At 44.2% G+C, this 27,976-nt stretch overlaps 1 protein-coding gene across 1 annotated transcript; it reads left to right on the forward strand.

The window, feature by feature from the left end:
- The first annotated feature begins 930 nt into the window (after nucleotides 1–930).
- Nucleotides 931–27,968, forward strand: LITAF (lipopolysaccharide induced TNF factor). Its single transcript, XM_069983725.1, has 4 exons — nucleotides 931–1,291; nucleotides 20,161–20,353; nucleotides 22,130–22,286; nucleotides 23,292–27,968. Exons 2-4 carry the CDS (start codon nucleotides 20,167–20,169, stop codon nucleotides 23,398–23,400), a joined length of 453 nt encoding a protein of 150 aa, XP_069839826.1. The 5' UTR covers nucleotides 931–1,291; nucleotides 20,161–20,166; the 3' UTR covers nucleotides 23,401–27,968.
- The last annotated feature ends 8 nt before the right edge of the window (nucleotides 27,969–27,976 follow it).

Below are 27,976 nucleotides of genomic sequence, written 5' to 3' on the forward strand. Positions count from 1 at the left end.
AACCAAACGGACCCCAGGACAAATCATGAATTTAATCTGTCTATCTAGTGGTAGCAGCAGTTTAGAGGGGATGGCTTTTAGATACAGATTCGCTATAAATATTGCCGCCTCTTGCTGTAAAACATACTTTCCCCCTTGCTCCCCTTTCTGCTCACTGACTGAGTGACTGGCTGAGCAGGGAACGTGACATGACTGGAAGCTGGCAGAACAGGAACACAGCTTCAACCTGAAGATCCCACAGCTGGGGCAGTGGAGGAGCTGCACTGGGGTTGGGAGTGATATAGGCTAGCTTATTGTTTTACTGTAAGGAAAGGCAATATACAGATTTACATTTCCCTAGAAAACCCCTTTAACTAATTATATTAAAACAGTAACTGAAACCTTTATTTTAGTAATTGTCCATGCCATTGTATTAGGTTCACTGACAATCTACACTATAATTATACACAGTCACAGAACGGCCACCCTGTCATTTATCCTGCACACGGTGTCATATATCCATGTCATATATAGCACACACTCCTGCAGATCAGCTTTTTTAGGCTTTGAAGAGACAGCAACGTCTTGTTTTTTTTTTTGTATCCCGGCCAAGAGCCACAGGTTTGTCTTTGTCATGTGGACTTGTTATCCCCTATCCATGTACTCAGTGTGCCCATACTAATAATAGGAGTCTCTGTGTTGCCCATAGCAACCAATCACAGCTCCACTATCATTTCTAATATTGCTCTAGTAAAATGAAAGCTAAGCCGTGATTGGTTGTTGGGCAAAACAGAGAATCTTACTGTAGAACAGTGCTTCTCAAACTTTTTATACTGGACCTCACCCAACAGACCAAGACGATGGGTCCTATTCATCGGCCCCGATCAACGATGTAAGCGAGCGCCGATCTGCTAGATCGGCGCTCGTTTACTGGGCCTATTCCACTTTGAAGATAAGGTCCATTCTGCTGGTTAAACTAGCGTATTTTTTTTGAGTTTGTGTGAACACAGCCTACACGGGATGGGCTCAGCCTTGGGCAATAAGGAGTGTGGGTAACCCCAGCAATGCACTGAGGCGCTATGGGGTGCTCTTCAGCCCCCGTTACCTCACGGTGTGCAGCACTTTCCCGCACACATCTCCATTCCCGGGGCCCTCCCGCGGTGACGTCACCGGCCTCTAGGTGTGGGCCGCCGCCGTGCACGCGCTGCTCGCCCCCGTCCCTCCTGTGTGTGCGCCGGTCTGCGCTGTGTCTGGACTGGAGGCTCCGGAGAGGGAGAAGGCGCCGTCACCTCCTTGTGTTCCGCTCCTCCAAGTAAGTTTTCCCTGAGCTGTGGGTGTGCGCTCCCGGCTGTACAGTGCGGTACAGCTCCTTACAGACCTCACTGCTAGACTGGACAAGTAATGGGGGCAGAGCCGAAGCGCTGCGGGGGTGCGGTAACGCGTCGTGTGGGGAACACTTCCAGGTCTGCAAGGAGGATGCGGTTATTAGAATGTCTCCCGTGGGCGACGTGTTTGGGAAACTTGCGCCAAGTCTCCTGCTGGAGAGATAAGTAGTAACGCACAGGAGGATGTATACACACTATGCATATACACTCCTATACTTCTTATTGCGGCCATAGAGGGAGGCAGGGGCCCTGGGGCAGATCTTGTGCCTTGTTTCCTGTCTGACAGTACCCAGCACCTTCCTACAGCTGCAGCCAGTGCTGAGGCGGGGGGCTGCATCACTCCTATTACTGCCAGGGAGAGGAAACCATTATATCTGTCACCAGCAGAAGCCAGAAGGTAGTGTGAACACAACCTAACGTTTATGGATAGGAGACTGATTCTGTTAGGACTGTGATCACACAGGTGTGCCTTTATGCAAGGCTTCACATATATACAGGGACCATATTGTATACTGAGTAGGGTGCTTTACTCTGTTACCCTGTAAGAAAACAAGCTATGCTGATGTATACATGGCCGGTGTGTGCTTGGAGGGTATACGGGGACAGTGAGGCTCTATGGATGTCTTCCTGCCACATAAACCAAATGTAGTCACAGGTGTGAACAGAGACATGTCTACACTGATACTCTATGGCAGGGGTACTCAACAACTTTTAGTGAAGGTCCACTTACCGGGGTCTATTGTCAGGTGAAGGTCCGAGCTGAACATCAATAGGAAATGTGTTTTGTTAATTTTCACAAACGTTCAACTATTTACATACAGAATTGCTGCTTATTAGCAGGAAAACTGGCATTTTTTTCTGTCTCAACAGCCCTTTGATATTAGGTACAAAGGGGGTGACTGCCCTGGTATTATATAGCTCCCCTGTGTGCTCTCCCCCAGTAGTGTATAGCCCCCTGTGAGCTACCCCCAGTAGTATATAGCCCCCCCCTGTGCTCTCCCCCAGTAGTATATAGCCCCCTGTGAGCTACCCCCAGTAGTATATAGCCCCCTGTGAGCTACCCCCAGTAGTATATAGCCCCCTGTGAGCTACCCCCAGTAGTATATAGCCCCCTGTGAGCTACCCCCAGTAGTATATAGCCCCCTGTGAGCTACCCCCAGTAGTATATAGCCCCCTGTGCTCTCCTCCTGTAGTATATAGCGCCCCCCGTGTGAGCTCCCCCCAGTAGTATATAGCCCCCCTGTGAGCTCCCCCCAGTAGTATATAGCCCCCCTGTGAGCTTCCCCCAGTAGTATATAGCCCCCCTGTGAGCTTCCCCCAGTAGTATATAGCCCCCCTGTGAGCTTCCCCCAGTAGTATATAGCCCCCCTGTGAGCTTCCCCCAGTAGTATATAGCCCCCCTGTGAGCTTCCCCCAGTAGTATATAGCCCCCTGTGAGCTTCCCCCAGTAGTATATAGCCCCCCCTGTAGTATATAGCCCCCTGTGAGCTCCCCCCAGTAGTATATAGCCCCCCTGTGAGCTTCCCCCAGTAGTATATAGCCCCCCTGTGAGCTTCCCCCAGTAGAATATAGCCCCCCTGTGAGCTTCCCCCAGTAGTATATAGCCCCCCTGTGAGCTTCCCCCAGTAGTATATAGCCCCCCTGTGAGCTTCCCCCAGTAGTATATAGCCCCCCTGTGAGCTTCCCCCAGTAGTATATAGCCCCGCTGTGAGCTTCCCCCAGTAGTATATAGCCCCGCTGTGAGCTTCCCCCAGTAGTATATAGCCCCGCTGTGAGCTTCCCCCAGTAGTATATAGCCCCCCTGTGAGCTTCCCCCAGTAGTATATAGCCCCCCCCTGTGCTCTCCCCCTGTAGTATATAGCCCCCTGTGAGCTCCCCCCTGTAGTATATAGCCCCCTGTGAGCTCCCCCCTGTAGTATATAGCCCCCTGTGAGCTCCCCCCAGTAGTATATAGCCCCCTGTGAGCTACTTCCAGTAGTATATAGCCCCCTGTGCTATCCCCAAGTAGTATATAGCCCCCCCTGTGAGGTCCCCCCAGTAGTATATAGCCCCCCTGTGCTCTCCCCCTGTAGTATATAGCCCCCTGTGCGCTCTCCCCAGTAGTATATAGCCCCCCTGTGCACTCTCCCTCTGTAGTATATAGCCCCCTCTGAGCTCCCCCCAGTAGTATATAGCCCCCCTGTGAGCTCCCCCAGTAGTATTTAGCCCCCCAAGTAGTATATAGCCCCCTGTGTTCTCCCTCTGTAGTATATAGGCCCCTGTGAGCCCCCCTGTGCGCTCCCCCCAGTAGTATATAGCCCCCAGTGCTCTCTCCCCTTATAGATGGCCCCCAGACAAAAAAACAACAACCCACAACTCACCTAGCACCTCGTTCCCCGCTGCAGCTTTCTTCTCTTTTCCTGTCAGTCCGGCCCCCAGCTGATACGCGCTCTGTAGGGATGTCCCGGGGATTCCCCAGCAGAGCGCGCACCAGTGACCTCAGTGTACGCCACTGGCCTGTACTTCCCGGAAGTTCAGGCCAGCGGCACACACTGAGGTCTGTGGTGCACGCTCTGCTGGGGAATCCCCGGGACATCCCTACAGAGCGCATATCAGCCGGGGGCCGAGCCAACACTGCCTCCAGCCCCACAGGCGTACTGACATCTAAGGACAGTACGCCTGTGGGGTGGGAGGCAGTGCGGTGGGGAGCAGGACCTCCTAACCGCCCCGGATCTGGTCCGTCCCGGGCGGCTAGGAGGTCTGACCAGGGGTCCGGACAGCTGGCCTCCACGGTCCGCGTTCGGACCGCGGTCCGCCAGTTGAGGACCCCTGCTCTATGGGATGTGTGGTGCTGATGGACTGGACTGGATACAGTGAGATGTATCCGGTAAATCCCAGTCCTCTGCTTCCCGGATGGGCACTAATTATTTCTGAGCCTCTGGCCGCCATCACCACTTTTATCTCTGGTTACAACTAGGGATGAGCGAACTGGCTGAGGTTTGGGTTCGTATGAACCTGAACTATCGGCTTCTGATTCCCACTGTCTGCCCGCTCCGTGAAGAGGGTGGATACAACCCTGAGGACCTCCTCATACGAACCCAAACCTCAGCCAGTTCGCTTATCCATAGCTACAATACGGTCTAATTTCTATTAATGCTACCAGTATACCCTGTTGATAATGGTCTTGTTTTGACTGAAATGTCCAGCAGTAATATGGTATACTAAAAACATGCTTTGAGCACTGTACCACCCGTGTTGATAACTGTTTAAAAACTTTAAATGCAAAAATAAAAACCCCTAAAAATTATGGCACTCTAATATGTGCAGTTGATATCTCTTCTTCTATGATATTTCGCTCAACTGGCATCACCCATTGTTGTGTGCGCAGACATATAGTTGTATCTCGACAATCCCTTATAGGGGCTGTCCCACCAGCAACACTTATTCCAATCTGCAGAATAGGGGGATAAGTGTATGGTCTTAGGTGTCCAGACCACCAGGGCTGTGGAGTTGGAGTCGTGAAGTTGGAGTCAGAACTAGTTGGCTGGAGTCTGAGTTGGAAAAAAATGTACCGACTCCGGATTTAAAAAAAAAAATCTTAGAACAATTTAAAATTGAGTTTTGATTTGAATTTTATAAGTTTTGCTCATCAATATATATTATGAGCAATATTCTAATAGGACACTGGTCCTATAAGATAAGGGTGGTCGGGGAATATATCAGTAATAGGATACTGGCCCTATAAGATAAGGGTGGTCGGGGAATATATCAGTAATAGGATACTGGCCCTATAGGATAAGGGTGGTCGGGGAATATATCAGTAATAGGATACTGGCCCTATTAGATAAGGGTGGTCGGGGAAAAGTTGTCAGCCACTATTTGGCAGTTTGTTTCTGAGCTGGAAGAGTCCATTGTGTGGGGGAAGATCTGTGCTGTTCATTACAGGGATCTGGCATTGTTAGCAGTGTTGCTGTGTGTATGGTTAATATTTAGTTAGAAACATAGAAGACTGTCATCAGGAAAAGACTACCTGGTCCATCTAGTCTAGTTGTGAGTAGTTCAGGACATGAAGGCTGGAGACTGGCTGCATCCACTGCACACACAGGAGATGCTGCTGTATATACAGTATTCCTTTATTCACTCAGAAGTCGCCCCAGGATCATGTAGGACATTAGGGAGAAGCTGCTGAGCCAGTGTGATATATAACTCCCCTGGTATATGACCGGCCGTTTATGAAGGAGCAGGAGTCTGAGTTGGAGTTGGTCCTGATAAAATTCATGAGTCTGAGTTGGAGCTGCGGCTTACTGACTCCACAGCCCTGAAGACCACTATGATGTGACCATTACTGCATTCAGACCAGAGACTCAGGAAGCCCCTTCATCTTGTTGGCGGTCCAAAGCGTCTTGATTAGTCACTGATAGCTGGGTTTTTTGTGTGGCTTTTAAAGGGGATATCCAGCACTACAAAAACATAGCCACTTTTCCCTCTCTCTTGTGGTGTGCAATAAAGCTCCATTTACTTTAGTGGAACTGAGTTCGAAACCCCTCCCAATCTGGAGACAAGAGAGGGGGAAAGTGGCCATGTTTTTGTAGCGCTGGATAACCCCTTTAACTTTACTATTGATCTATGGGCTGCACAAAATGCGATCAGCCGATAAACAAATATTTGCTTGTTCATCAGCTGATCGCTGGCCTTGTTACACCTCCCAGTTATTGGTATTAGTCAGGGCCCATTTACACAAATAGATTATCTGACAAAGATTTGGAGCCAAAGCCAGGAATGGATTTGAAAAGAGGAGAAATCGCAGGCTTTCCTTTATGACCTGTTCCCTGTTTGTCTGTTTCTGGCTTTGACTTCAAATCTTTGGCAGATAATCTGTCAGATAATCCTTCTGTGTAAATGGACCCTTAATTTGATAAATAAAAATGTTTGTGTTTTTTTTTAATTTTTTTTATTTTATCAAACACAATAACAGGGCGAATTCACTTCATTTGCCAACTGTAGTATGACACAAGGAACAGTAATGGCAGTTTTACAAATGCGTGGCCAATACGCATCTGATTAACATCATTACAAGACGTTATGAGATACATCGAAAAGTAAGAATAACACAAACAAAACTCAACCAACACCCCCTCCCCCCACCCCTGTGCTCACGTCCTATTATGTCACCACTGGAAAATTAAAGGTCATAAGTTAGTTGCACCTGTTGCTCAAATCTCCCAACACCTTTAAGATACCTAGAGTCCCAGCATTTCTTTTCGCAGATACCAAGTTGTGTTCTTGAAGGCAGTCATAACCTGGACAATTTCTTCTCTGGACAAAAATGTGCGTGTAAAGGGAGCCCATTTCTTGCTGTGTTTTTTGATACATATAATATAAGCTATATATCCTTTACAGAACATAAAGAAGCACTTTCATGTGATGGGAATATACATCATAGCATTAAAGGCTGATTCCCCCAGGTCACTTGTATGTAGTAGACATGTTAGGACCCCCGCTGACAATGAGAACAGGGGAGGGCTAGTTCCCATCGGAGAAGTCGCTGTGTGATCAGTGTCTGTAGCTGCGGCTGTGGAAGGAGTTAGGACATTTCCTGCCTCTGGTTGCCATGTCACATTTACTGACAATGTTACTAAATGTTTGTTGGAAATGTGCAATAGTTTATAGATGTCACAGGTCTTGTGCCCTACAGGGATAGGCTGGTCAGTCCTAGGAGGCCAGGTAGCCAGCTTGGGGTCTGATTCTCCAGTTATTTGCTGTGGATGTCCCCCAATTGTTCGGCATTAGAATACTGATGGCTGAATAAGTTGAATGCAGCCCTATATCCATGTTTTCCCAGACTCCCTAGGGCTGGATCTAACTTCAGCCACCGATAATCAAATGCCGAACAATCAGACTCAGGGCCCTATTCCACGGGACGATTATCATTCGCATTGTTAACGATAAACGACCGCTATTGCGAAAGACCTGAAATCATTCACCCATTTACATGGGTTAACTGCTATTCATCCGAACCATTATCGCTTAGATTCGAACGACTTAACGATAATCTGAACGATAATCGTCCCGTGGAATAGGGCCCTTATGCATGCTCAAGTTGCACTCACGTCTAGTACCTTATATCTGTTTCACGAGGCTTGACTGTCAGTGACCTGTGTTGTAAAGGGGCTTTTACACAGGCCAGTTATTGTGCAACTACTGCTGTATACAGAGCACTAGGCTATATGCAAATATAGTTTTTAGAATTTTTTTTGTTTGTGTTTGGGTGTTTTGCAAGACATTTGTTGCCAGTTAAAGGGGTACTCTGGCCAGGAGTTTTTTTTTTTTTTTTCACTTTGGCCAGGGAGGGGGTGGATGAAACCAACAATGTTCACTTACCTCTCTGGTTCCAGCTCTTCCTTCATAGCTTGAGACATGATAAGACATTCAGCAGCAGATTCAGGACCCTGATACAGTTGCTGAATGGCTAAGCAGGCTTGAAACATCACATCTCAAGCTGCGTTATAGACCAGGAAGTGTCTGGGGACCAGATTGGTCCTTGTAATATAGTATTTTCTCATTTGTAAGCATAAATTATTACTGTGCATGTGAGTTAAAGGAGAAGTCCGGCCAAAATTTATTTTTTATATGTTATTACTTATGGAAAGTTATACAATTTTCTAATGTACATTAATTATGGGAAATGCTCATATACTGCTATTTCCCTTAATTTAGTGTATCAGGAAGTGTTAGAATTCTCTCAGAACCAGTGACGTCACGACGAAAGGTGTAATTCCTATGGAGTGTCCAGCAGGGGGCGCTCTATATATAGAAGTCAATGAGTACCATTGACTTCTATATATAGTGCGCCCCTGCTGGACACTCCATTGGAATTACAATGGATGTGTGTATGTAATGTAATGTACTGTACTTTGCGATTGAATACATTTATGGAATACTTTGGGGAGCAAGTGTCCTTTCTTCCCAAAGTATCCCATAAATGTAATCAATAAATACATTTGCTGGGCACCGAGCAGGGAGGGAGAGAGGTGCCATCTACCTTCCCCCTCCCTCCCTGCTCGGTGCTGGGAACATATACAAAGTACTACTCCCCCATGATCTGCAGATAATAAGGGAGTAGTACCTGTGCTATCTTATCGCCGCCCGCGCCGCCGCCGCTCACACTAGTGCCGCCCGCTTCGCCGCCGCTCACAGAAGTGCCCTCTCCTCCTCCGCTCCCCCTCCTCCTCCGCTCCCCCTCCTCCTCTCGGCTTGAAACACTATGGCCCCGCTGACTCCCCGCCGCCACTCACACTATCCTGCCGGCCGCCGCTCTCTGTACCTGCAGGCCGGCCGCGTCAGCCCTCACCCACCCCCGCCTGGGACACCAGGAGGCACCAGGAGCGCCGTGCTCCCGGCCGGGGTGGGCGAGGGCTGACGTGGCCGGCCTGCAGGACTAGAGATCGGTGGCCTGCCGGATAGTGTGAGGAGCGGTAGGCGGCAGGGAGGCAGCGGGGCCATAGTGTTTCAAGCCGGGAGGAGGAGGGGGAGCGGAGGAGGAGAGGGCACTTCTGTAAGCGGCGGCGGAGCGGCACTAGTGTGAGCGGCGGCGCGGGCGGCGATAAGATAGCACAGGTACTACTCCCCAATTATCTGCAGATAATGGGGGAGTAGTACTTTGTATATGTTCCCAGCACCGAGCAAGGAGGGGGGGAGGTAGATGGCACCTCTCTCCCTCCCTGCTCGGTGCCCAGCAAATGTATTTATTGAATAAATTTATGGGATACTTTGGGGAGAAAGGACACTTGCTCCCCAAAGTATTCCATAAATGTATTCAATCGCAAAGTACAGTACATTACATTACATACACACATCCATTGTAATTCCAATGGAGTGTCCAGCAGGGGCGCACTATATATAGAAGTCAATGGTACTCATTGACTTCTATATATAGAGCGCCCCCTGCTGGACACTCCATAGGAATTGCACCTTTCGTCGTGACGTCACTGGTTCTGAGAGAATTCTAACACTTCCTGATACACTAAATTAAGGGAATTAGCAGTATATGAGCATTTCCCATAATTAATGTACATTAGAAAATTGTATAACTTTCCATAAGTAATAACATATAAAAAATAAATTTTGGCCGGACTTCTCCTTTAAGTTCTGCAGAAAAATTACATAAAACATATCAAGCCTGTGCTGGAAAGTCACCTGAAACAACAGGTACAGTTTAACTTTTGGGAAAGATAAGTGTTTGATGTGCTGAGCAGCGGATCAACCATAAAAAAAAACTAAACACTATAAGGAATGGGCTGCAGAGGTGGATCCCTACTGAACACTATAAGGAATGGGCTGCAGAGGTGGATCCTTACTGAACACTATAAGGAATGGGCTGCAGAGGTGGATCCCTACTGAACACTATAAGGAATGGGCTGTAGTGATGGATCCCTACTGAACACTATAAGGAATGGGCTGTAGTGATGGATCCCTACTGAACACTATAAGGAATGGGCTGTAGTGATGGATCCCTACTGAACACTATAAGGAATGGGCTGTAGTGATGGATCCCTACTGAACACTATAAGGAATGGGCTGTAGTGATGGATCCCTACTGAACACTATAAGGAATGGGCTGTAGTGATGGATCCCTACTGAACACTATAAGGAATGGGCTGTAGTGATGGATCCCTACTGAACACTATAAGGAATGGGCTGTAGTGATGGATCCCTACTGAACACTATAAGGAATGGGCTTTAGTGATGGATCCCTACTGAACACTATAAGGAATGGGCTGTAGTGATGGATCCCTACTGAACACTATAAGGAATGGGCTGCAGTGATGGATTCCTACAGAACATTATAAGGAATGGGCTGCAGTGGTGGATCCCTTCTAAATAGAGATGAGGGAACCTGGAGCATGCTCGAGTCGATCCGAACCCGAACTTTCGGCATTTGATTAGCGGTGGCTGCTGAAGTTGGATAAAGCCCTAAGGCTATGTGGAAAACATGGATATAGTAATTGGCTGTATTCATGTTTTCCAGACAACCTTAGAGCTTTATCCAAGTTCAGCAGCCCCAGCTAATCAAATGCTGAACGATCGGGTTCGGATCGACTCGAACCTGGTTCACTCATCTGTACTTCTGAACATTATAAGGAATAGGCTGCAGTGATTGATCCCTATTGAACACTATATATGGGTATATGCACACGCAGTAATTCTGGCTGAAAACTTTGTGCGGAATCCACCACACCCTCCTGTTTCTCTCCGCTGGCTCTGTAGACTCCATTATAAGCTGTGACTGGTTCCGCTGTCCACCCAAAGAATTGACATGTCGGATTCCGCACAAAGTTTTGTTAGAATTTCTGTGTGTGCATATACCTTAGGCAGGAGCTGCCACTACAATAAAACCAACAAACCATTTTGTGTTAAGACCTTGAACACCGCTCCATGCAAGCAAAGTGCCTGCACAGTACAGGGCTGTGGTGGTGCCAGAGAGAAAGGAAACAAACACTCTGTTCTTCTTTACTCTTCGTTATGAGGGTCAGGCTGACTGTACCACCACTGATGAGTACATTATGGCAGATCCTAGGAATCCCAACAATGTGAACGCCCCTTCAATGCACATATAGCAGCCGAGTTGTGATTCTTCTCTTGGCATTGATCCCTGGTTACAGCCGGTTATATAATCTTGGTTTCTGAATTATGCATGTTATTGAGCTGAGAGATCCTCTGTAGTCCCCGCTACTTTTACACCTGAATAAGACTCACACCCAGGAGTGCACTAGTATTCAGGAGACATCTGTACCCTGTATAATAGCCCTTTAGGATTATAGGGGGATAAATGGATATCTGAGAGGGGAGGTTGGTGTAAGGTCCTGTCTACTAACCACATTATTACTCACTCGCCTTACTACAGGTTATACAGAATAAAAATGTGCAAGTTGTGGCATTAGAAAGAATAGGTAATTGGTAGGCCTATCCTGTGTATAACTGCACTTTCTGCAATAAATCCACTTCATGTCCATTTATTTTGGGTTTTAGACATATACTGTTATATTATGAGACCCAGAAGCATAGATGTCTGTGCTTTGGAGTCCTGCAAAATTGCAGTATAGACTTGATAGTGTATGTTGGCATTCCACTAATATGTATATAGCAAATGTAGAGCAATAATAAATTTGAACATTTCCTAAAACATTAGAATTTAATGTCAGGTTTGTCCCTGGTGTAAAATGACACCATGTGTTTGTTATTCCACCATAGCCCGGCCCCTGCAAGGGTTCACAATCTGAAACCCAACATAACCTATGTGTCTGTCATTGGTGGTGTTACTCTAATTCTGCCATGTAAGAATATCACACAAGGTAATCCCGTTATTGATCTGTATGTTTCCCACAGGTTATGTACAATGTGATAATGGTGCTGGCCTGAAGCCATGCTTATGAGGCAGGCCTGAACAGATCCTTCCCCAGTTAGTCCCCAGAGAATTTCTCATGATGACTATGTGAGTCAGCGGGTCCCTTGCTATATAGTGTACAAATACATATGGTCACCGCCTTACTTTCTCTTCTATTATTGCACAGTTAGATCACATACATGTAGTTGAGTTTTCAGCTTCTGATATCTTCATCCACCAGACCCTACATGTTCTAAGTGGGTGCATCCTGTTTCTCAGCATCGCCTTCTGTTGTTTGGTTTTACCAAACACCTATATAACATTACCCATAGCTACTGTGTGAAGTTTTATTTTTTCACAACTTTTTACTCTTAACCCTTTATTAAATGCCCCATTAGGTCGTCTGTATAGAGGTCTCTTCTTTTATGGATGATGATATATACAATGTGCGGCTCTGTGGAAGGCAAGAAAAATAATAATGCTTCTGCTGCCTATGGCATTGCATACAGTGCTGTTGACTTAAAGGACAAGTGTCATGAAAAACTTTTTTCCAGTAATTGAAGCACATTACTAAGTTATATAACTCTGTAATATGCTTCAATCACCTATCTGCCTCCCTTCCCTGTCTTTTCCCCCCTCCATCCCCCACCAGGAAGTGTCCTGACTCACACAGACCTGATTACTGTAGTCACCGTCACCAGGCAGCTCCTTCTTGTGAGGATGAGTGATCAGCAGGAGGGCTGCTCTAGGTCCTGTTACACCAGCCTCCCCCTCCTCTCCTTGTCAGGTGACTCTGCTTGCTCAGCTTATCTTCTCTAGTGACATGACTCCTTCACTGAGTCCATGGCAGCAGGAGAGAGGGGATGAGGGGAGGGGGGGCTGCCTAAGAGTCAGTCTGAGGGAAGATAAGCAAGTGACATGTGACAAGTGATGGCTTGCAGTTGTTCAGCCAATGGGAGCTGAGCAAGCCTGTCACCTGACAAGGCAGGGGAGGCTGGTGTAACAGGAGAAGGAGCTGAGAGAAGAGCTTGGTGACAGTGACGACAGTAATCAGGTCTGTGTGAGTCAGGACACTTCCTGGTGGGGGGTGGAGGGGGGATAAGACAGGGAAGGGAGGCAGATAGGTGATTGAAGCAAATTACAGAGTTATATAACTTTGTAATGTGCTTCAATTACTGGGAAAAAGTTTTTCATGGCACTAGTCCTTTAATGCACAAATGGGTTAGGTATGCAGGAGTGTGAGCCCCCTCACCCTGCAGCACTCTCTGTGACGCATAAGGAGCCTGTGGATCAAGCATGCCACTGTCTGACTACATAGTGTCACACAATGAAGGTATGTTGGGTAACCTCCCTGACATATACCTGCGACAGGCCACCTGCCTTGAGTATCCACAACTGCTGTGACCCAGGTCATGGACTCCACAAGACCTCTGAAGGTGTCCTGTGGTATGTCACATCTATATATTACCATCTTTTAGCATTGTTTTCTACTATTTTTGTATAACTTCATGTGCACTAAAAATAAATAAATAAAACTGCAGACTAACCTCCCCCACAGCTACCAAATCTTTGAGTAACCACTGTGATTAGCTGTGTGTACAGTTTCTGCTGTGAGGATCAGATGATTCAGAAGCATGGGGGGGGGGGGGGAGTTTGGTTGAAGCAGTTAGGGGGACGTGCAATTTTTTTTTTTCTTTTTTGATGCATTGTGAGACATATACGGTAAGAATATTTTTGCCTGGAAAACCTGTAAGATATGAGCTGGTGCCTTTATGGACAGGTCCTGTTTTTCAGCACATCCCACAGATGCTGGGATTCTGGTGAGTTTGGAAGCCGAGTCAGCACCTTGATCTTTGTCATATTTCTCCATACCATTACTAAACCATTTGTGCAGCGTGTCAGAAGCATTATCCTGCTGAAGAGGGCTTATTCCATCAGCAGGACATTGTCCAGAGCTTCACTCTCCACTCCAGTCAGTCAGGACCACGCTCACCTTTTGGCATGATGCCTTGGGCCACAAACTTACAGATGCCTTGTACTCTAAGGGCCCTATTACACCAACAGATTATCTGACAGATTTTTTTAAGCCAAAACCAGGAATGGACTATAAACAGAAAACAGGTAACAAAGGAAAGACTGAGATTTCTCCTAGTTTTAAATCCATTCCTGGCTTTGGCTCTAAAAAAATCTGTCAGATGATCTGTTGGTGTAATAGGGCCCTTAGAATTCAGAGGGACAGCCACTGCCTTGGCCAACGCACATCTCTCTCAGGACAATGGTCAGACACTGGAGAAGCTAAAGACTTCTAAGAATCTGCATCGGCAGGGGAATCCCATCTCTTTAGCATAGAAGCTTTGATGGCCAAATGTCTGTTCCTGAATAAGAAGCTGTTTAATTGTGTAAAATTGGTCATAACTATTGGACAACATGTTTTGTATTTCATCAGGTCTAAATATATGTTGAACACCCATGACCCTCTGGTTCACCCATTGTCATTCTTTGCACACTAACACTTTTTATTGGTAATAACCACTATATACTGAGAACACCCCTCAAGACCAGCCATTATGGAGAAGCTGTGACCCAGTCATCTAGCCATCACAATTTGGTCCTTGTCAGTGTCCCTCAGATCCTTACTGGTCCCTCAGTCCCCATTTACCTTTCTGCTTCCAATACATTAACTGTGAGAACTGACTGTTGCTGCCTAATATACAGAATCTCATCCCTTGACAGGCGCCATTGTGATGCCGTTCACTTTACCTAGTCCTTGGATGTATCGGTACACCCCTCTATGTATACTGTGCATGGGGAAGGGTTTTTTTCTGGTCTAATTCTGTTATGTTGTGTAAACAATGTCAGATGATTTCTTTGGAAACTGATGAATGTTTTTGCATTATGACATCTTCCTCTAGGAAACAAACTTGAGGGAAATATTTTGCAAGACTTTTTCTGGTTCATATGTTTCTTCTTAGTATTTGTGTGTAAATTAGCAGACGCTCTTGTGATGGGAATCATATACAATTGTGAATATGTGCCGAGATGTATAATAGTTTCCCTCCTCTGTGCATAAAGGATGATTGAACTCTGCAATCTTCTGTGATGAGGAGGCAGAACACTGTGTTGGCTCCTTCTTCATATACTGGAAGATGGTTATAGAGGCAATTTCTTTTGCTGCTTTAGAGTTATTATGGCCTTGTTTAAAGGGAATCTGTCACTAGGTGTATGGCACCCTAAATGGGGGCAGCATAAACTAGTTAAGGAAATGCTGAACAGAACGGTGTGTTACTTAATTTATTTTGTTCATCCATTCTCCTGATATGCAGGAGAATGGGCTTTGTACCATTCCCAATGCTGCTTATTGGCAGCTGTCTGCCTATACCCAGTATATATACGCAGAAAGACAATTGCCAAACAGCAGCCAGTGGGCAGAGGTAGCTGGTGCTCATTGATATCGAGGACTGCTGAGCACACACACACACACATAATAACACTGTAATTGATATATTGTCACTGCCCTTAGGGAAGCATAAACCTACAGACAGTCTCCTTAACTCCTTGGGGACGCAGCTACATGTAAAGGGGTGTTCCCATCTGGACATTTATGACATAACCACAGAGTATGTCATAAATATCTGATTGTTTACAGGACCCATCCATATCCCTTATCCAGCCTGGTTGTGGCTCCCAGAGTTGGTCAGTAAACTGAAAACGGCTGGGCTCTCTGTGCTTTGCTTTTAATGCAACCTTGCTCATTTTGACTTCTGGACTTCCTCTGGCAGCAATAACCCTAGTGGTTCGTTCTTTTAAAACTGACATTTGTTTGTGAAATGTATTCTATCAATAAGGCCTTTTGAGGCTTAAATGCATCCGACCACTTTTCTTTTCATGTATCGGTTAACTTTTATAAGGGATCAATAAAGGATACTGCTTTTTACTGAAATTTAAAAGTGCTGGAGATGTATATTCTTACCAATGGATGTAGTTCCTTCTTACTCCTTTAAGGACATTAAATACTTGTGTAGCCACATTCTGATTCCTTTAAAGGGGTACAGTTTGGAAACATTTTCTACATGTAATAAACATAATAAATCTCTACATATACTTGCGATGCCTGGCAGCAGTAAGGGAAGACGTGGCCCCTCTGCTGCCACCACTATTTGTGTCGGGAACTACTTTTTTTCCATCCACAGAACTGGGTGAGGGCTCGTTCTTTGCAGGGTGAGTTACTTTTTGTTGTGGTTACATTTTAGGGGTACATTCATCTAATAGCTTTTTAATGCTTGGGGTCTTATGAGTGACTCAGACTGGACCCCATTTGTCATTTAGTCCTACTTACTGTGGTTGCTGTGTCAGTGCTTGTAGTATGCACTCACAAAGGGAAAGCTAACACCCAGTGCATTTATTCACACATGGAGTTCTAAGAAAAGATGCCCTGGAATAAATTAATAGGAATAAAGCCGAAACTCCTGATGGTATGTTTGTAGGATAAGAACTTACACTGGGGAACAAGGCTGGAGAGTAGCACAGAAGACTTCAGACTCTGCAGCCATTCAGGGATTATCTCTCTGTACTATGCCTTCCTCTGTGTTTTATAGCCCTCTGTCACTGTCTGGTTACACCATGTTAGTGGACTGAAACAGACAAGAAATGCTTCACACAGTGAGATCAGTTTCCAGGCTATTATCTTTGTATCAGTAAACATGTCAATATTGGTAAATATTTAGTGTTTTATCGCTTTACTGTCCTTATGATGGTCCATGTCGTGTTTATCTGGTAAAGCATATGGGAAGGTAATACTGAGTCTAATGTTTACAAGCAGTGTCCTCTGGGTGGACATACTAATTTCTTTATAGTAAACTATTAACTTTTTTATTCTCATTCAAATAATAAAATATATGGCCCCCTCACCACCCCCAATAAACATTTCCTGGTCCCCTGATGCTTATGGAAAATATATATAAAACAAAATTGCCTTTCCCGTGTTTCCCGCTGGGCTGGATGCTGCTGATTACACTCCTCTTTGTCCTGGCTCCTTTCTTCTTCCGGCTCAGGTAGTGCACGCTTCAGGCACTGCCTGCACCAGAAGTCCCGCCCACCTTGAGCGTAAATTGTGTGCCTTAAAGGAGAAGTCCGGCGAAAATTCTTGTTACAGTATTGTATTGCCCCCTAAAAGTTATACAAATCACTGATATACACTTACTATAGTAATTTCTTATAAAGTGTTTTTTCCCTGCACTTACTACTGCATCAAGGCTTCACTTCCTGGATAACATGGTGATGTCACTACTCGACTCCCAGAGCTGTGCGGGCTGTGGCTGCTGGAGAGGAGGGATGCTCAGTGTCCCTCCAGTGCCCTGTGTCCCTCAGTGTCCTCTACCATTATCCTCTCCAGCAGCCACAGCCCGCACAGCTCTGGGAGTCGGGTCGTGACATCACCATTTTATCCAGGAAGTGAAGCCTTGATGCAGTAGTAAGTGCAGGGAAAAAAGCACTTTATAAGCATTTCCTTTAATAAGTGTATATTGGTGATCTGTCTAACTTTTGGGGGGCATTACAATACTTTAATAAAAATTTTCGCCTGACTTCTCCTTTAAAAGCACACATACAGTGCACTCGGAGGTGGACCTGAGTGATGTGCTTATTGCATAGTAGCTATGAGGTTGGTTGCACGGCCACCTACGTTATAGCCCCCCATTGGTTCTGTTAAACGTGCCCACATACTGTGTGATGTAAAATGTAGGCTGTTTAGGGTGTAGGAGGATGGGTGGATGTCTTATCCCTCAGCATCATTCACATGACTTTGTGGTTCTGCTGCCCCTTCCTTCCAACATTACATACAGTATAACTTGCAAAAACGTAGCAGCTGTGGATGTTGTTTTGTCTGTGGTTAAAAATGACAGCTTCTAATCGATGTACATCTAGTCCATTGGATCAGTGAATAAAGCTTTAAAGGGCTTGTCCAGTGAAAATCTTTTTCTTTCCAATCAACTGGTGTCAGAAAGTTATATAGATCTGTAATTTAGTTCTATTAAAACATCTGACACAGCGCTCTCTGCTGACATCTCTGGCCGAGACTGGAACTGGAAATGATTTCTATGGTAATCCCTATAGAAAACCTCTCCTGCTCTGGACAGTTCCTGTCTCGGCCAGAGATGTCAGCAGAGAGCGCTGTGACTGAAAATAAAACAACATTTCCTGCAGGACATTCAGCAGCTGATAAGTATGGGAAAGTTTGAGTTTTTTTTAATAGAAGTAAATTAAAAATCTATATAACTTTCTGACACCAGTTGATTTGAAAGAAAAAGATTTTCGCTGGACAACCTCTTAAACAGCCCTGAAGTGATTGTCGGCCATAGAGGAAGGGATAGTTTTGCAAGTCTGTTTACTACATAGTATTCAATAGGTTCACAGCTATGTGCCAGCCCAGGTATCCTGATTGTTCCTGGTAAATGGGTTGAATAGATCAGAATCGCATGTCTGACAGTCTTTCGATTCAGGGGGGATATGGGAACCCCATCCTCTGTAGTGGTAGAGGCTCCACCGCCGAGACCCCATCACCTATTCCCTTTTACATCATGCTTTCTCCTTGTTTGACATTTCTAGTTCACTGTTGGCCCAGGGTTATATATATATGTGTGACACATTAGCAGATGTTTCCCTTAAGCACTTCCAGTAAGACGCTTGTTACCTAGTCCCTAGGTAACAGAATGTCTGTACAGCTGAACTTTTTACTCAACATGTCATATATTTACAAGGCTTTGAAATTTCGGCAGCTAAATCCCCCTTCCAGATGCAGCAAATGTTTTTGCTTTTGTTGCCAGAATAAACATCTGCCCCCCCCCCCACCTCCTCCCCTCCCCGTGGTGTTCTGTCAGAATTCCTTCCTAGCAGGGACAAATGGGGAAACAAGCGGCTCTGTGTCTTATCAACCCCTGATTAACATTTGCTGAAAGTTCTAGTTTCTAGAAAGCTGTCCATGGGTCGGCTCGGTAATAGAAGAAAAGTGATCGTTCTGATACATCACCTTCACTTAATAATATCCTATGGACCCTTTTAGCATTGCGGGTCTTGGTCAGAATTAAATGATTGTAAAAACAACAATTTAGGCCATGAACTGATAAGGCTCACTAATTAATGGTTTTCCTATGTAAAAACTAAGTAAGGCTGTGTTCACACCTGTATTTGGAGCCTTTGTTGCAAATAGCGAGAAAATCGCACCCTATACCCATTAGTCAACAGGTTGGCATGCAGACATCTGTTTCTTTGTTATTATGCTCCTCTGGTGAAGCAGAACAATGGGGGGAAAAGGTGCACAGATACATAGACGTATAATATTGATAAAACTGTCCCATGGATTCCACCTATTCAGCACTTCATCGGAGTCCTTGCCTTGCTTTCCATAACTTGTGCCACGGTTTCTGCAGTGACTTGCTCAGATCTCTGCTGTTACCAGTACTGTTTTACATTGATAAGGAGCTCAGCTGGAAACAGCATAGTTTCCTTGTCACGTGTACACCCTGCATTATTAGGGCCCTATTACACTGGGCAATTATCTGCAGGATCGGGCAAATATTGCCCTGTATAATTAAGACAACAAGCTGTCGAGGAGTTAAATTGTTGACATCTGATTAGGTAAAGAAAATAAAAGTATACTTACCTGTCCATGCTCCCCCTGTTGCCCCCCCTGGCTTGTTTCTGGGATTCTCACCACTCACACTTCTGAACCTGTCTCTGCAATGAAACTGGTCGTGGGGCTGTTCTATCTCGGTAAGTGATTAGTTGATCAATCTGTCACTGCAGAGATGAGTTCAGAAGTGTCAGTGGCTGCAGTGAACAGGGAATCTCAGAAACAAGCCAGGAGTATGGACAGGTGGGTATAATCTTTATTTTTTCCTATATAGCAATGCTGAGTACATAAAAGCAAGGGCTGCACAGACGTCACTAATGATGTATGTAATAGGCTCTGTAAGCAAGCCTCTCTAATATGGCCCTTAGAAGTCTGTTTGAAGCCAGCTACCTTACTTTATATCCATGCCTTGACAATGGTGTAAATGTATGTGGATTTTTTTGTCTATATAATATAAAGCAGCTCTCTGGTTACAGTTAGCAGCATAAAAAAATTAATTTCAAAGGTTTTATTGAAAACCACAGGGAAGCTGTGGTAACTAGTAGATGCAGAGAAAAAAAACAATGTTATTAGGAACTGAAACATTGCGTGGCTTGTAGAAGTGATTCCAGTTATAACATGAATAAGGATCATAGAGAGTTGTGGTTTTACTCAGCTTTTACATGTTATTACATACAGGACCTCCAAAGGTAGGAATTACATTAATCCACTTGAAATGTGGAGCTGGGTGAAGACGAGATGAGATGAGAAATGTAGAAATAAAATATTAAGTTAGTGTCTTTTTTTTCTTCTTCTTTGTGTTGCAGGGCACAATGCAGCCAGCAGGGAATTACAATGTCATTCCAAGCGAGTATGTGATCCCATCCGCACCTCCTTCCTATGAAGAAGCCACATTTTGCCATCCGCCATATCCACAACCTGTTCCTCCAGGGATGGAAGCAAAACCTTTGAACCCCACGCCTCCTTATGTGGTCCAGCCAGTACCTATGCCAGCTCCAGGTATCATCTTGGTATTTTAGAATCACAGTTTTTTTTGCTGAGCAAAGGAATACAGAACTTATTTGTCCATCAAAATATATTTGTCTTTGATCTAAGTTGGTTCTCTGGTTAATATTGTTGACTGTTAAGCGGTGGTACAGTATACTCTCTGGGGTCTGCTTAAACGTGGTGCCGAACAAGCTATCTCTCCTAATCCCATCATCTTCCACTGGAAAGAGGGGCGGGTTGGTGCCAGGTAGCTTTCAGTTGTAATTCAGCGTGTCCAATTATTTGGTCGGCCAGTCCCGCTAAAAGTGGCGGGTTTGACATATGCGTGTGTAGTACGTATGGAATTTTTTAGGTTCTTTGCTCTCGGTGGATGAAAACCCTTGCATATTTAGGGCCCTATTACACGGGACGATTATCGTGCGAAAAATCGTTCTGCGTAATTGCAGGCAACGATCGAAAAATTGTTTGTCGATCGTTTATTTAGATCTGAACCTAAAATTATCGTTAATCGTTCGCTGTAATTTCACGTTCGATCCGCGTTTTTTCACTAATCGTTCAGTGTAAAGCACATTGTTCATTGTTTTATTGATCAGAAGGAATAAACGATCATAGTAACGATCGCAAGTAACGATTATCGTTCTGTGTAATATGGTGAATGATTTCAGGTTAACGATAAACAATCTCGTTTGCGATCGTTTATCGTTAATCGTTACAAATCACTCAGTGTAATAGGACCCTTAGACTACGTTCACATCTGAGTCAGGTGCTCTGTTCTGGGCCTCTGTTGCAGGTTCTGTTCAGCTGTGAATATGGTGGGTCTGCTGCATGCTGGAAACCAATGAAACAGAGTCCCCGATGCAGATGTGAATGTAGCCTTAGTTCATCTCTCTCCTAAGCACATTTGATAGTTTGCTAAAGGTATCATTTTGTAGTCCAGCCGTAGATAAGGAATGATCTTTTACAGTTTTATGTGTTCCTTGGTTCATTGCATTATTACTTCACAAGCTGTGCCAAAAACAATGACAATGGTTCTACAGATACAGTCTGTGTGGCCGATGAGTCATGGTCAGTAATAGTATAGGTTGGTCACCTATAGGTGGCGCTAGAAAAACAGCTCTATTCTTTTCAGAGAAGATTTTGCCTGTAGAGGGATTCTCAAAACCTTTAAAACACATGACCTAGAGACAATGAAGTCTTCATTATTGTACACATCCCTGTCTTGTTGCAGATCCTTATTTTTTTTTTTGCTTTTTTGTCCATCCAGCTTTAATATGACTCTTCCCCAACAGAAGCCATTTACACGTCCTATCATGTGTTCTCTGTACAGTGGATATTTACCATGTAGGCGCTGATTTGCTTTACTTGGCCATGTATTGATTTTTTTTTTGTTGCCTTATAAAATATTTACATAGCCTATTGACTCTGTGTACCATAGAATTAGATTGGCCTTTATTCTTTGCAGTCCATGCATTACAGATATAGTTAACTGTACAATTAAAGCGTTACAGACAATGCAAATTGAAGCTGTCAGGGTAATCTTTTCTGCATCATGGTCTAAAGGGAACCTGTCAGAGGGTTCCTGCTGCCTGAACCACAAGCAGCATGAACAAGGGGACTACCTCATTAAAGGCAGCTAGGATTCATTCTGAAAAATTGCACAGAATTAGAGAACTCTTAAACCCACCGGGAACAGGACCTTGAGTCACTGGGAATTACTAGGATGATAAAATTAGCCATGGCCAAAGAATCCAATTGTAACTCGTAGTTACCATCTGTTATGTATTTCAGTTACAGTTCAGACTGTGTACGTTCAGCATCCAGTCACATTTCACGATCGTCCCGTCCAGATGTGCTGTCCACGTTGTACCAGACTGACAACCACTCGTCTTGTTCATACATCTGGAGCTTTGGCCTGGTTATCTTGTGGTGGATTGTGTCTTCTTGGGTGAGTTCAGTTACGTTTTTCAGGAAAACAATTTGATGAATAAAGTAGTATATTTTACTGTACTATCATACTAATGGTGAATAAGTGATTGAGCTGCTATTACTTATGGGAGATCACAGAAGGTCCCAGTTGTTAGATCTCCCACCATCATACACCTATGCCCTATCCAGTTTAATCTTTGAAGGAGTTCTTTTTGGGTTATCTTTATGTAATGCTTGTTTCACATGGATATAGTTTATATCAAGTTTATTTCAGCTCCATTTACATGCAACAGAATATTTATGTAGATTTTTTTCTGTTGCATAAAAAAAATTAATTGCCTGTGACTTGAGAGTATTAGACTATTGGTCCCAATAAAAGTTAGAGGCTGATCATTGTGTGGATCTGCGGGACATCCACAGCAGAGTGCTAAGGCTCAGAAATATATGTCAGACTTTCTCCTTGCCAGAAGATATGGCATTGACTGGGAAAAGCTTTTTTTTTTTTTTTTTTTTAAAGGCATTAAAGGGGTACTCCATGGAAAAGTAATAATCCCAGGGGGTGGTGGGGACATAGTAAAAAAGCTCTGCTTCCCCATCCCCGTGCCCATGCAGCAGCACCAGCACACTGACAGCCGCCGGTCCCATATTCCTGCATTGTCACATCCTGGCAGGTAATACTCGCTCAACCAGTCAGTAACTGCAGACATGTCCCGCCTCAGTTATCGACTGGCTGAGTGGGCATTTGTTGAGCCGGGCCGTGATGTCGCAACACTTGAAGCTGCAGGAGACCAGCGGAGGGTCTGTGGGTGGAGACACTGCGCTACGGGGGCACAGAGACAGGTAAGTATGGCTTCTGTATTATGTTCCCCCACACCCCTGCTTGCCTCTGCCCACTTTCTCCAAAGTTTACCTTTTAAGTATAAATTATACAGTTGGGCCAAAGGATATAGACTAATACAAAACACTTCCTATGACTAATTTATCTCACACGTATGTCTATTTTCCATTCCTTTTTATTTAACAGGTGTGGATTTGGTTGCTGCCTCATTCCCTTCTGTATCGATTCCTTGAAAGATGTGGATCATTACTGCTCCAATTGCCAGGCTTTACTTGGCTCCTACAAACGTATATAAAGAAGACTGCTCTGAGGCTTCTCTATTGTATGTTTTTTTTCTCTCTCTCTCGAACTATGCAAACAATAGCCTGTATATAATGGAGCACACTTTGTCATACAATCTATTTTTATATGGATCTATTTGTGATTTGTGGTGTACCATACAGTCAGATTGTGGAAACCCAACATCTGGAACCCATAGGAAAATCAACTTGTATTGGGCAGGGGACCATACTGCTTTACTTCATGCCGTGGAAAACATTTTTCTTATCTTTGATAGCCTTTGATGTTGCCTTTAAGAAAACCTAGATAGTTAACTTTGCGGTAGATAAAAGCAGTACTGGAAGAGGCAGCATCACCGCTGCTGAATAACAGAGTGCTGTAATGTATCATCTGGACAAATGGACATTACAAATGATCTTTTAATGGGATTTTATCTGTTCACTCTTTGATATATGACCACTGGAATGTTTCATGTACTGCCGACTATACACCGATAGGCCTTATCTTTTATGTATGTCTTGTTCTACTACTATTTTTCCGAAAGGATTTTCCAGTCAAACTGTAAAAAAAAAAAAAAAAAAAAAGCTGTCGTCCCCATTTATTGTAAAGGCTTTGTGCTCCTTTATACTGTTGCGTATGATTTCTGCATTGTAGCAGCCATTGGCATTTACCTCCATGGCATGTTACACTGCTTCAGCTGTATGGTCTCTTAAGGTCATCTCTCCTGGAGCTACTCTGACACTGCTCTCACCAATAAGGCAATGTCAGAATGGCTCAAATGATTCAAGCCTATGGGTGGGGGGTGGGTGGGGGGGCACCCAACTGTTCATTTTCTCACACCAAGTAGCATGGCTAAGAATTGTCTATAGATAAAGGGGTTATACAGGCTCAGAAATACAGTGCGGAAACAATACCACCCCTGTCCTCAGGACAGGAGAGGTGCTGTTTCTAAGCTGAGTAGACTTTTTGGTACATTATAAACCATGATAGAAATGGTTTGAAAACCTAGGAACTTTTTGGCGCTACATGCATCAATATTTTACTGCATGGGCAAAAACCACTAATAAACAGACGTATGAACAAAACATAATAGACATGTGCTAGTATAGAAAATGCATGCACCAACTTTGTCAGTCTTAAACTAAGCTTGTGCGGAAAGACAGTTTTAGTAACTCCACCCCACCCTTTCTTCCCCAATGTTTTCTCTAATACACTTACCACATAAGCTTTTCCTGCTGCCTTTAGGCCCTCCATAACTGGTGGATGAACAATTATTAGGGCCAGTTCACACGGAGTAAAACTGTTAGAATTCAGTATGACACAGAGGCTGCCGGGATTCTCTGCCGCAGATTCCCGCCAGCCTCCATGTCATACTGGCAGTTTATGGGAGGCTCACGCGCCTCCGCTTGGAAGAAGAAAGAAGGCGTGCAAGCCTCCCATAGACTCCCAGTATGACACAGAGGCTGGCGGGATTTGCCAGTTTTTCTTTGTGTAAACTCAGCCTTAGGCTGACGCTTATATCTTCCGTCCTTCCCATACACATGAATGTTTGCACGGCAGTGCCCATCCACTCTCTCTACAGACGAACATCTGTTGTTGGAGACTCCGGAGTCCCGAACCTGCTTTAGCTGACATCATTATAAAGTCTATGGAGACCCAAAGGGCATGTAGCGCCTAATTTTTCTTTTACTGATTTAAAGTCGGATACAAAAGGTTACTTTATTCTAATTTGTTTTTATTTTCTGACTGTAATTCTTTTCATTTCACTTTTCCTACATTATTCTGGAGGCTGCCATCTTGCCTGAGCTGCAACAGCATTTAGTGACATGCTTTACAGCAAGACTAAGGGCCCTACTCCACAGTAACGATAATCGGCCGGATTGGCCCGATTCGGCCAAATATCGTTCGGTGAAATAGAGAGAGCGATCAGCCGATGATCGTTCATTTAGGGCCAGACCTAAAATCATCGTTCCCCCACCGCGCATCGCTATGGTTGAATAGCGGTGCGCGGCGGGCGACCAACGATTTGACAAGCAGCAGCAGCAGCATACATTACCTGTCCAGGCTTCTTCTCCGTGCTGTCTTCATCCCCGGTGATTGGCTGAGTGTGGCCTGTGAGCTGACCGGCCATTCTGAAGATAGAGCGCGCGGGACCCGGGGATGAAGACAGCGCGGAGAAGAAGCCTGGACAGGTAATGTATGCTGCAAGGAAATCGGTAACGATGTCCCTGCAGCCTTCGCTCAACGATCATCGGGCAGTGGAATAGGCCCAGTAAACGAGCGGTGATCTAGCAGATCGCCGCTCGTTTACATCGTTGATCGGGCCCTCCTCGGCCCGTGGAATAGGACCCTAATGGACATAAACAACAAAGGAGAGACTCAATGATATTCACAAACAAAATCCGCCGTCTGCCCAAAAGAGTTTGTTTGAGAATATCATTAAGTCTGTGGGACAGGCGGAACTTCAAGCGGAGCCCTCTCTACGGCCTCCACTTGAAATTCTGCTGCATATCCCATGGGGGGAACATACCCTCAGACGTGTGCTTAGCAGGAGCTCTGGGAGTGTCAGAATAATGGCAGGCTAAAGGGAAATAACCCTTTTTTCCCCCTGCCCAGCTGAATAAAGTGAACAAATGGGTGAACACATTCACTAAAGTGTTGTTACGTGATTAGTATATTTTCCATATGGTTTCCTGTGCTGATCCAGTGGGTTCCTAAATATCACTAGCTAGCTCCCAATGTAATTCTATTCCACCCAGGACTACATTTATGTGAAAGAAATGCAAGACAATTGCTGTGTAAGAATGTATACATATAACAGTAATCTTTTAATATGCACTGTACAGAATTTTACATTTACCACACTGTTTTGACTTCACCTTTTCATGTATGTTGTGCTCTGTTTTACAGTATATTTTTCATTTTTAATAGATTTTTTTTTTAAAAGTTATTATATTGTAAGTTGAATATTGTATAGTTTGAAAACTTCTATAAACATTCATTTGTTTGGGTATTAAAGGGCAAATTAAATTTGCTCACTTGGGCACCTTTACCATCCCCTAAAGTTTACTTACCTTTCACCTACTATTCTGGAGACAAGTTTCTGTTCTCTGGTAGGACAAGTTTTGCACACAGAATAATTTCCATGAACAGAAATGCTTTCTTCTGGAATGTGCCCAACTCCATGCTGGCTTAGACCCACACTGTGTTTATGTGTAACATAACTTTTTTTTTTTCAAAACAGTGTAAACCTGACCTAAGCTGTGACTTGTTGAAAGTCATTGTAAGTAATGGACTGACTGTAGGGTGAATTTAACTTTGGGGGTGACTAGTTGGATGCGAATTCCAGGCAAAGCAGGATTATGATCTGTCGCTTGGTAATACCTTATGAAGACATTTGTATGAGTGTGGAAGATACTAGAGACTCTGTATAGACCAAGATGTGTTACTCAAAAAGATATATTAGAAACTGTTTACAGATTTGTTTAGCTTTTAAACATATAGGCCGATAATTACAAAAACGGATTTATTTGCCCAACCAATCAGAGCTCAGCTTTCATTTTTCAGAGCAGTTTGAGAACTAAAAGCTGAGCCCTGATTGGTTGCTGTGGGCGAGTAAGACCGTTTATAGCAAATCAGGGCCATAGTGCACAAACTTTTATGGTATGTCCTGTTTACTTCTAGATTGAATTTATTTCCTAAAGTTTAGTAATTTAATATGCACATATTCCTTTTAAATGTTATTTCACATGTATACCTATTTTGTCAACAGAAATAGTTGTTTTTTGTAGCCAGTTTTGTTCTTTATAAATAAAGACTTACATAAATAAAGTTTAAATAATGACAACACTGCTGCATGTGCTAGTATATCTTAATATAAGTTTTAAAATATATATATTTTTTTGTGATGTCATGTACCTTGTTCACTGGCCTCAGTGGTCTCATGCCACATGCAAGAAGAGACCCCTGAGGTCAGTGAGCGGCTGCAGCGCTATGTGGCAGGCCTGGCGGGGGGATAATAGGAAAGGAGATTTATTTATTTTTTCTTCTAGAATCCCTTTAATTTCTGTAATACAGTTGAGGGGATTTCTCAAAACGTGTACTAAAAAAAAAAAGTGGTGAATTAACCCACAGCAACATGTTAGGCTACAAGGATTCTTTTAGAGGTCCTTTTGAAAGCAGAATAGCTGGTTATTAGGAACAACTTTTCCATTGTTAGGGTTCCTTTTTCACAGAAAGATTCTGACAGATTATCTGCCAAAGATTTAAAGCCAAAGCCAGAAACAGACTATAAACAGAGATCAGGTCATAAAGGACAGCCTGAGTTTTCTCCTTTTCAGATCGATTCCTGGCTTTGGCTTCAAATCTTTGGCAGATATTCTGTCAGATAATCTTTCTGTGTAAACGGACCCTTACTTTTCACCAATTGTCTACCTTAAAAGGGTGATCTGGTATCAGAAAATCACCCGAGATATATAACTTACTAATATAGTGTTATCAGGAATAGTACTGGCTTCAGTGGCTTTTCTGTTCTTCACCACTGACAGGAAATTAAAAATAAAAGGACTATAAAATTTGTTATAACCCGGCCT

This window comes from Dendropsophus ebraccatus, chromosome 9 (assembly GCF_027789765.1).
Source record: "Dendropsophus ebraccatus isolate aDenEbr1 chromosome 9, aDenEbr1.pat, whole genome shotgun sequence".
NCBI classification, from domain to species: Eukaryota; Metazoa; Chordata; class Amphibia; order Anura; family Hylidae; genus Dendropsophus; species Dendropsophus ebraccatus.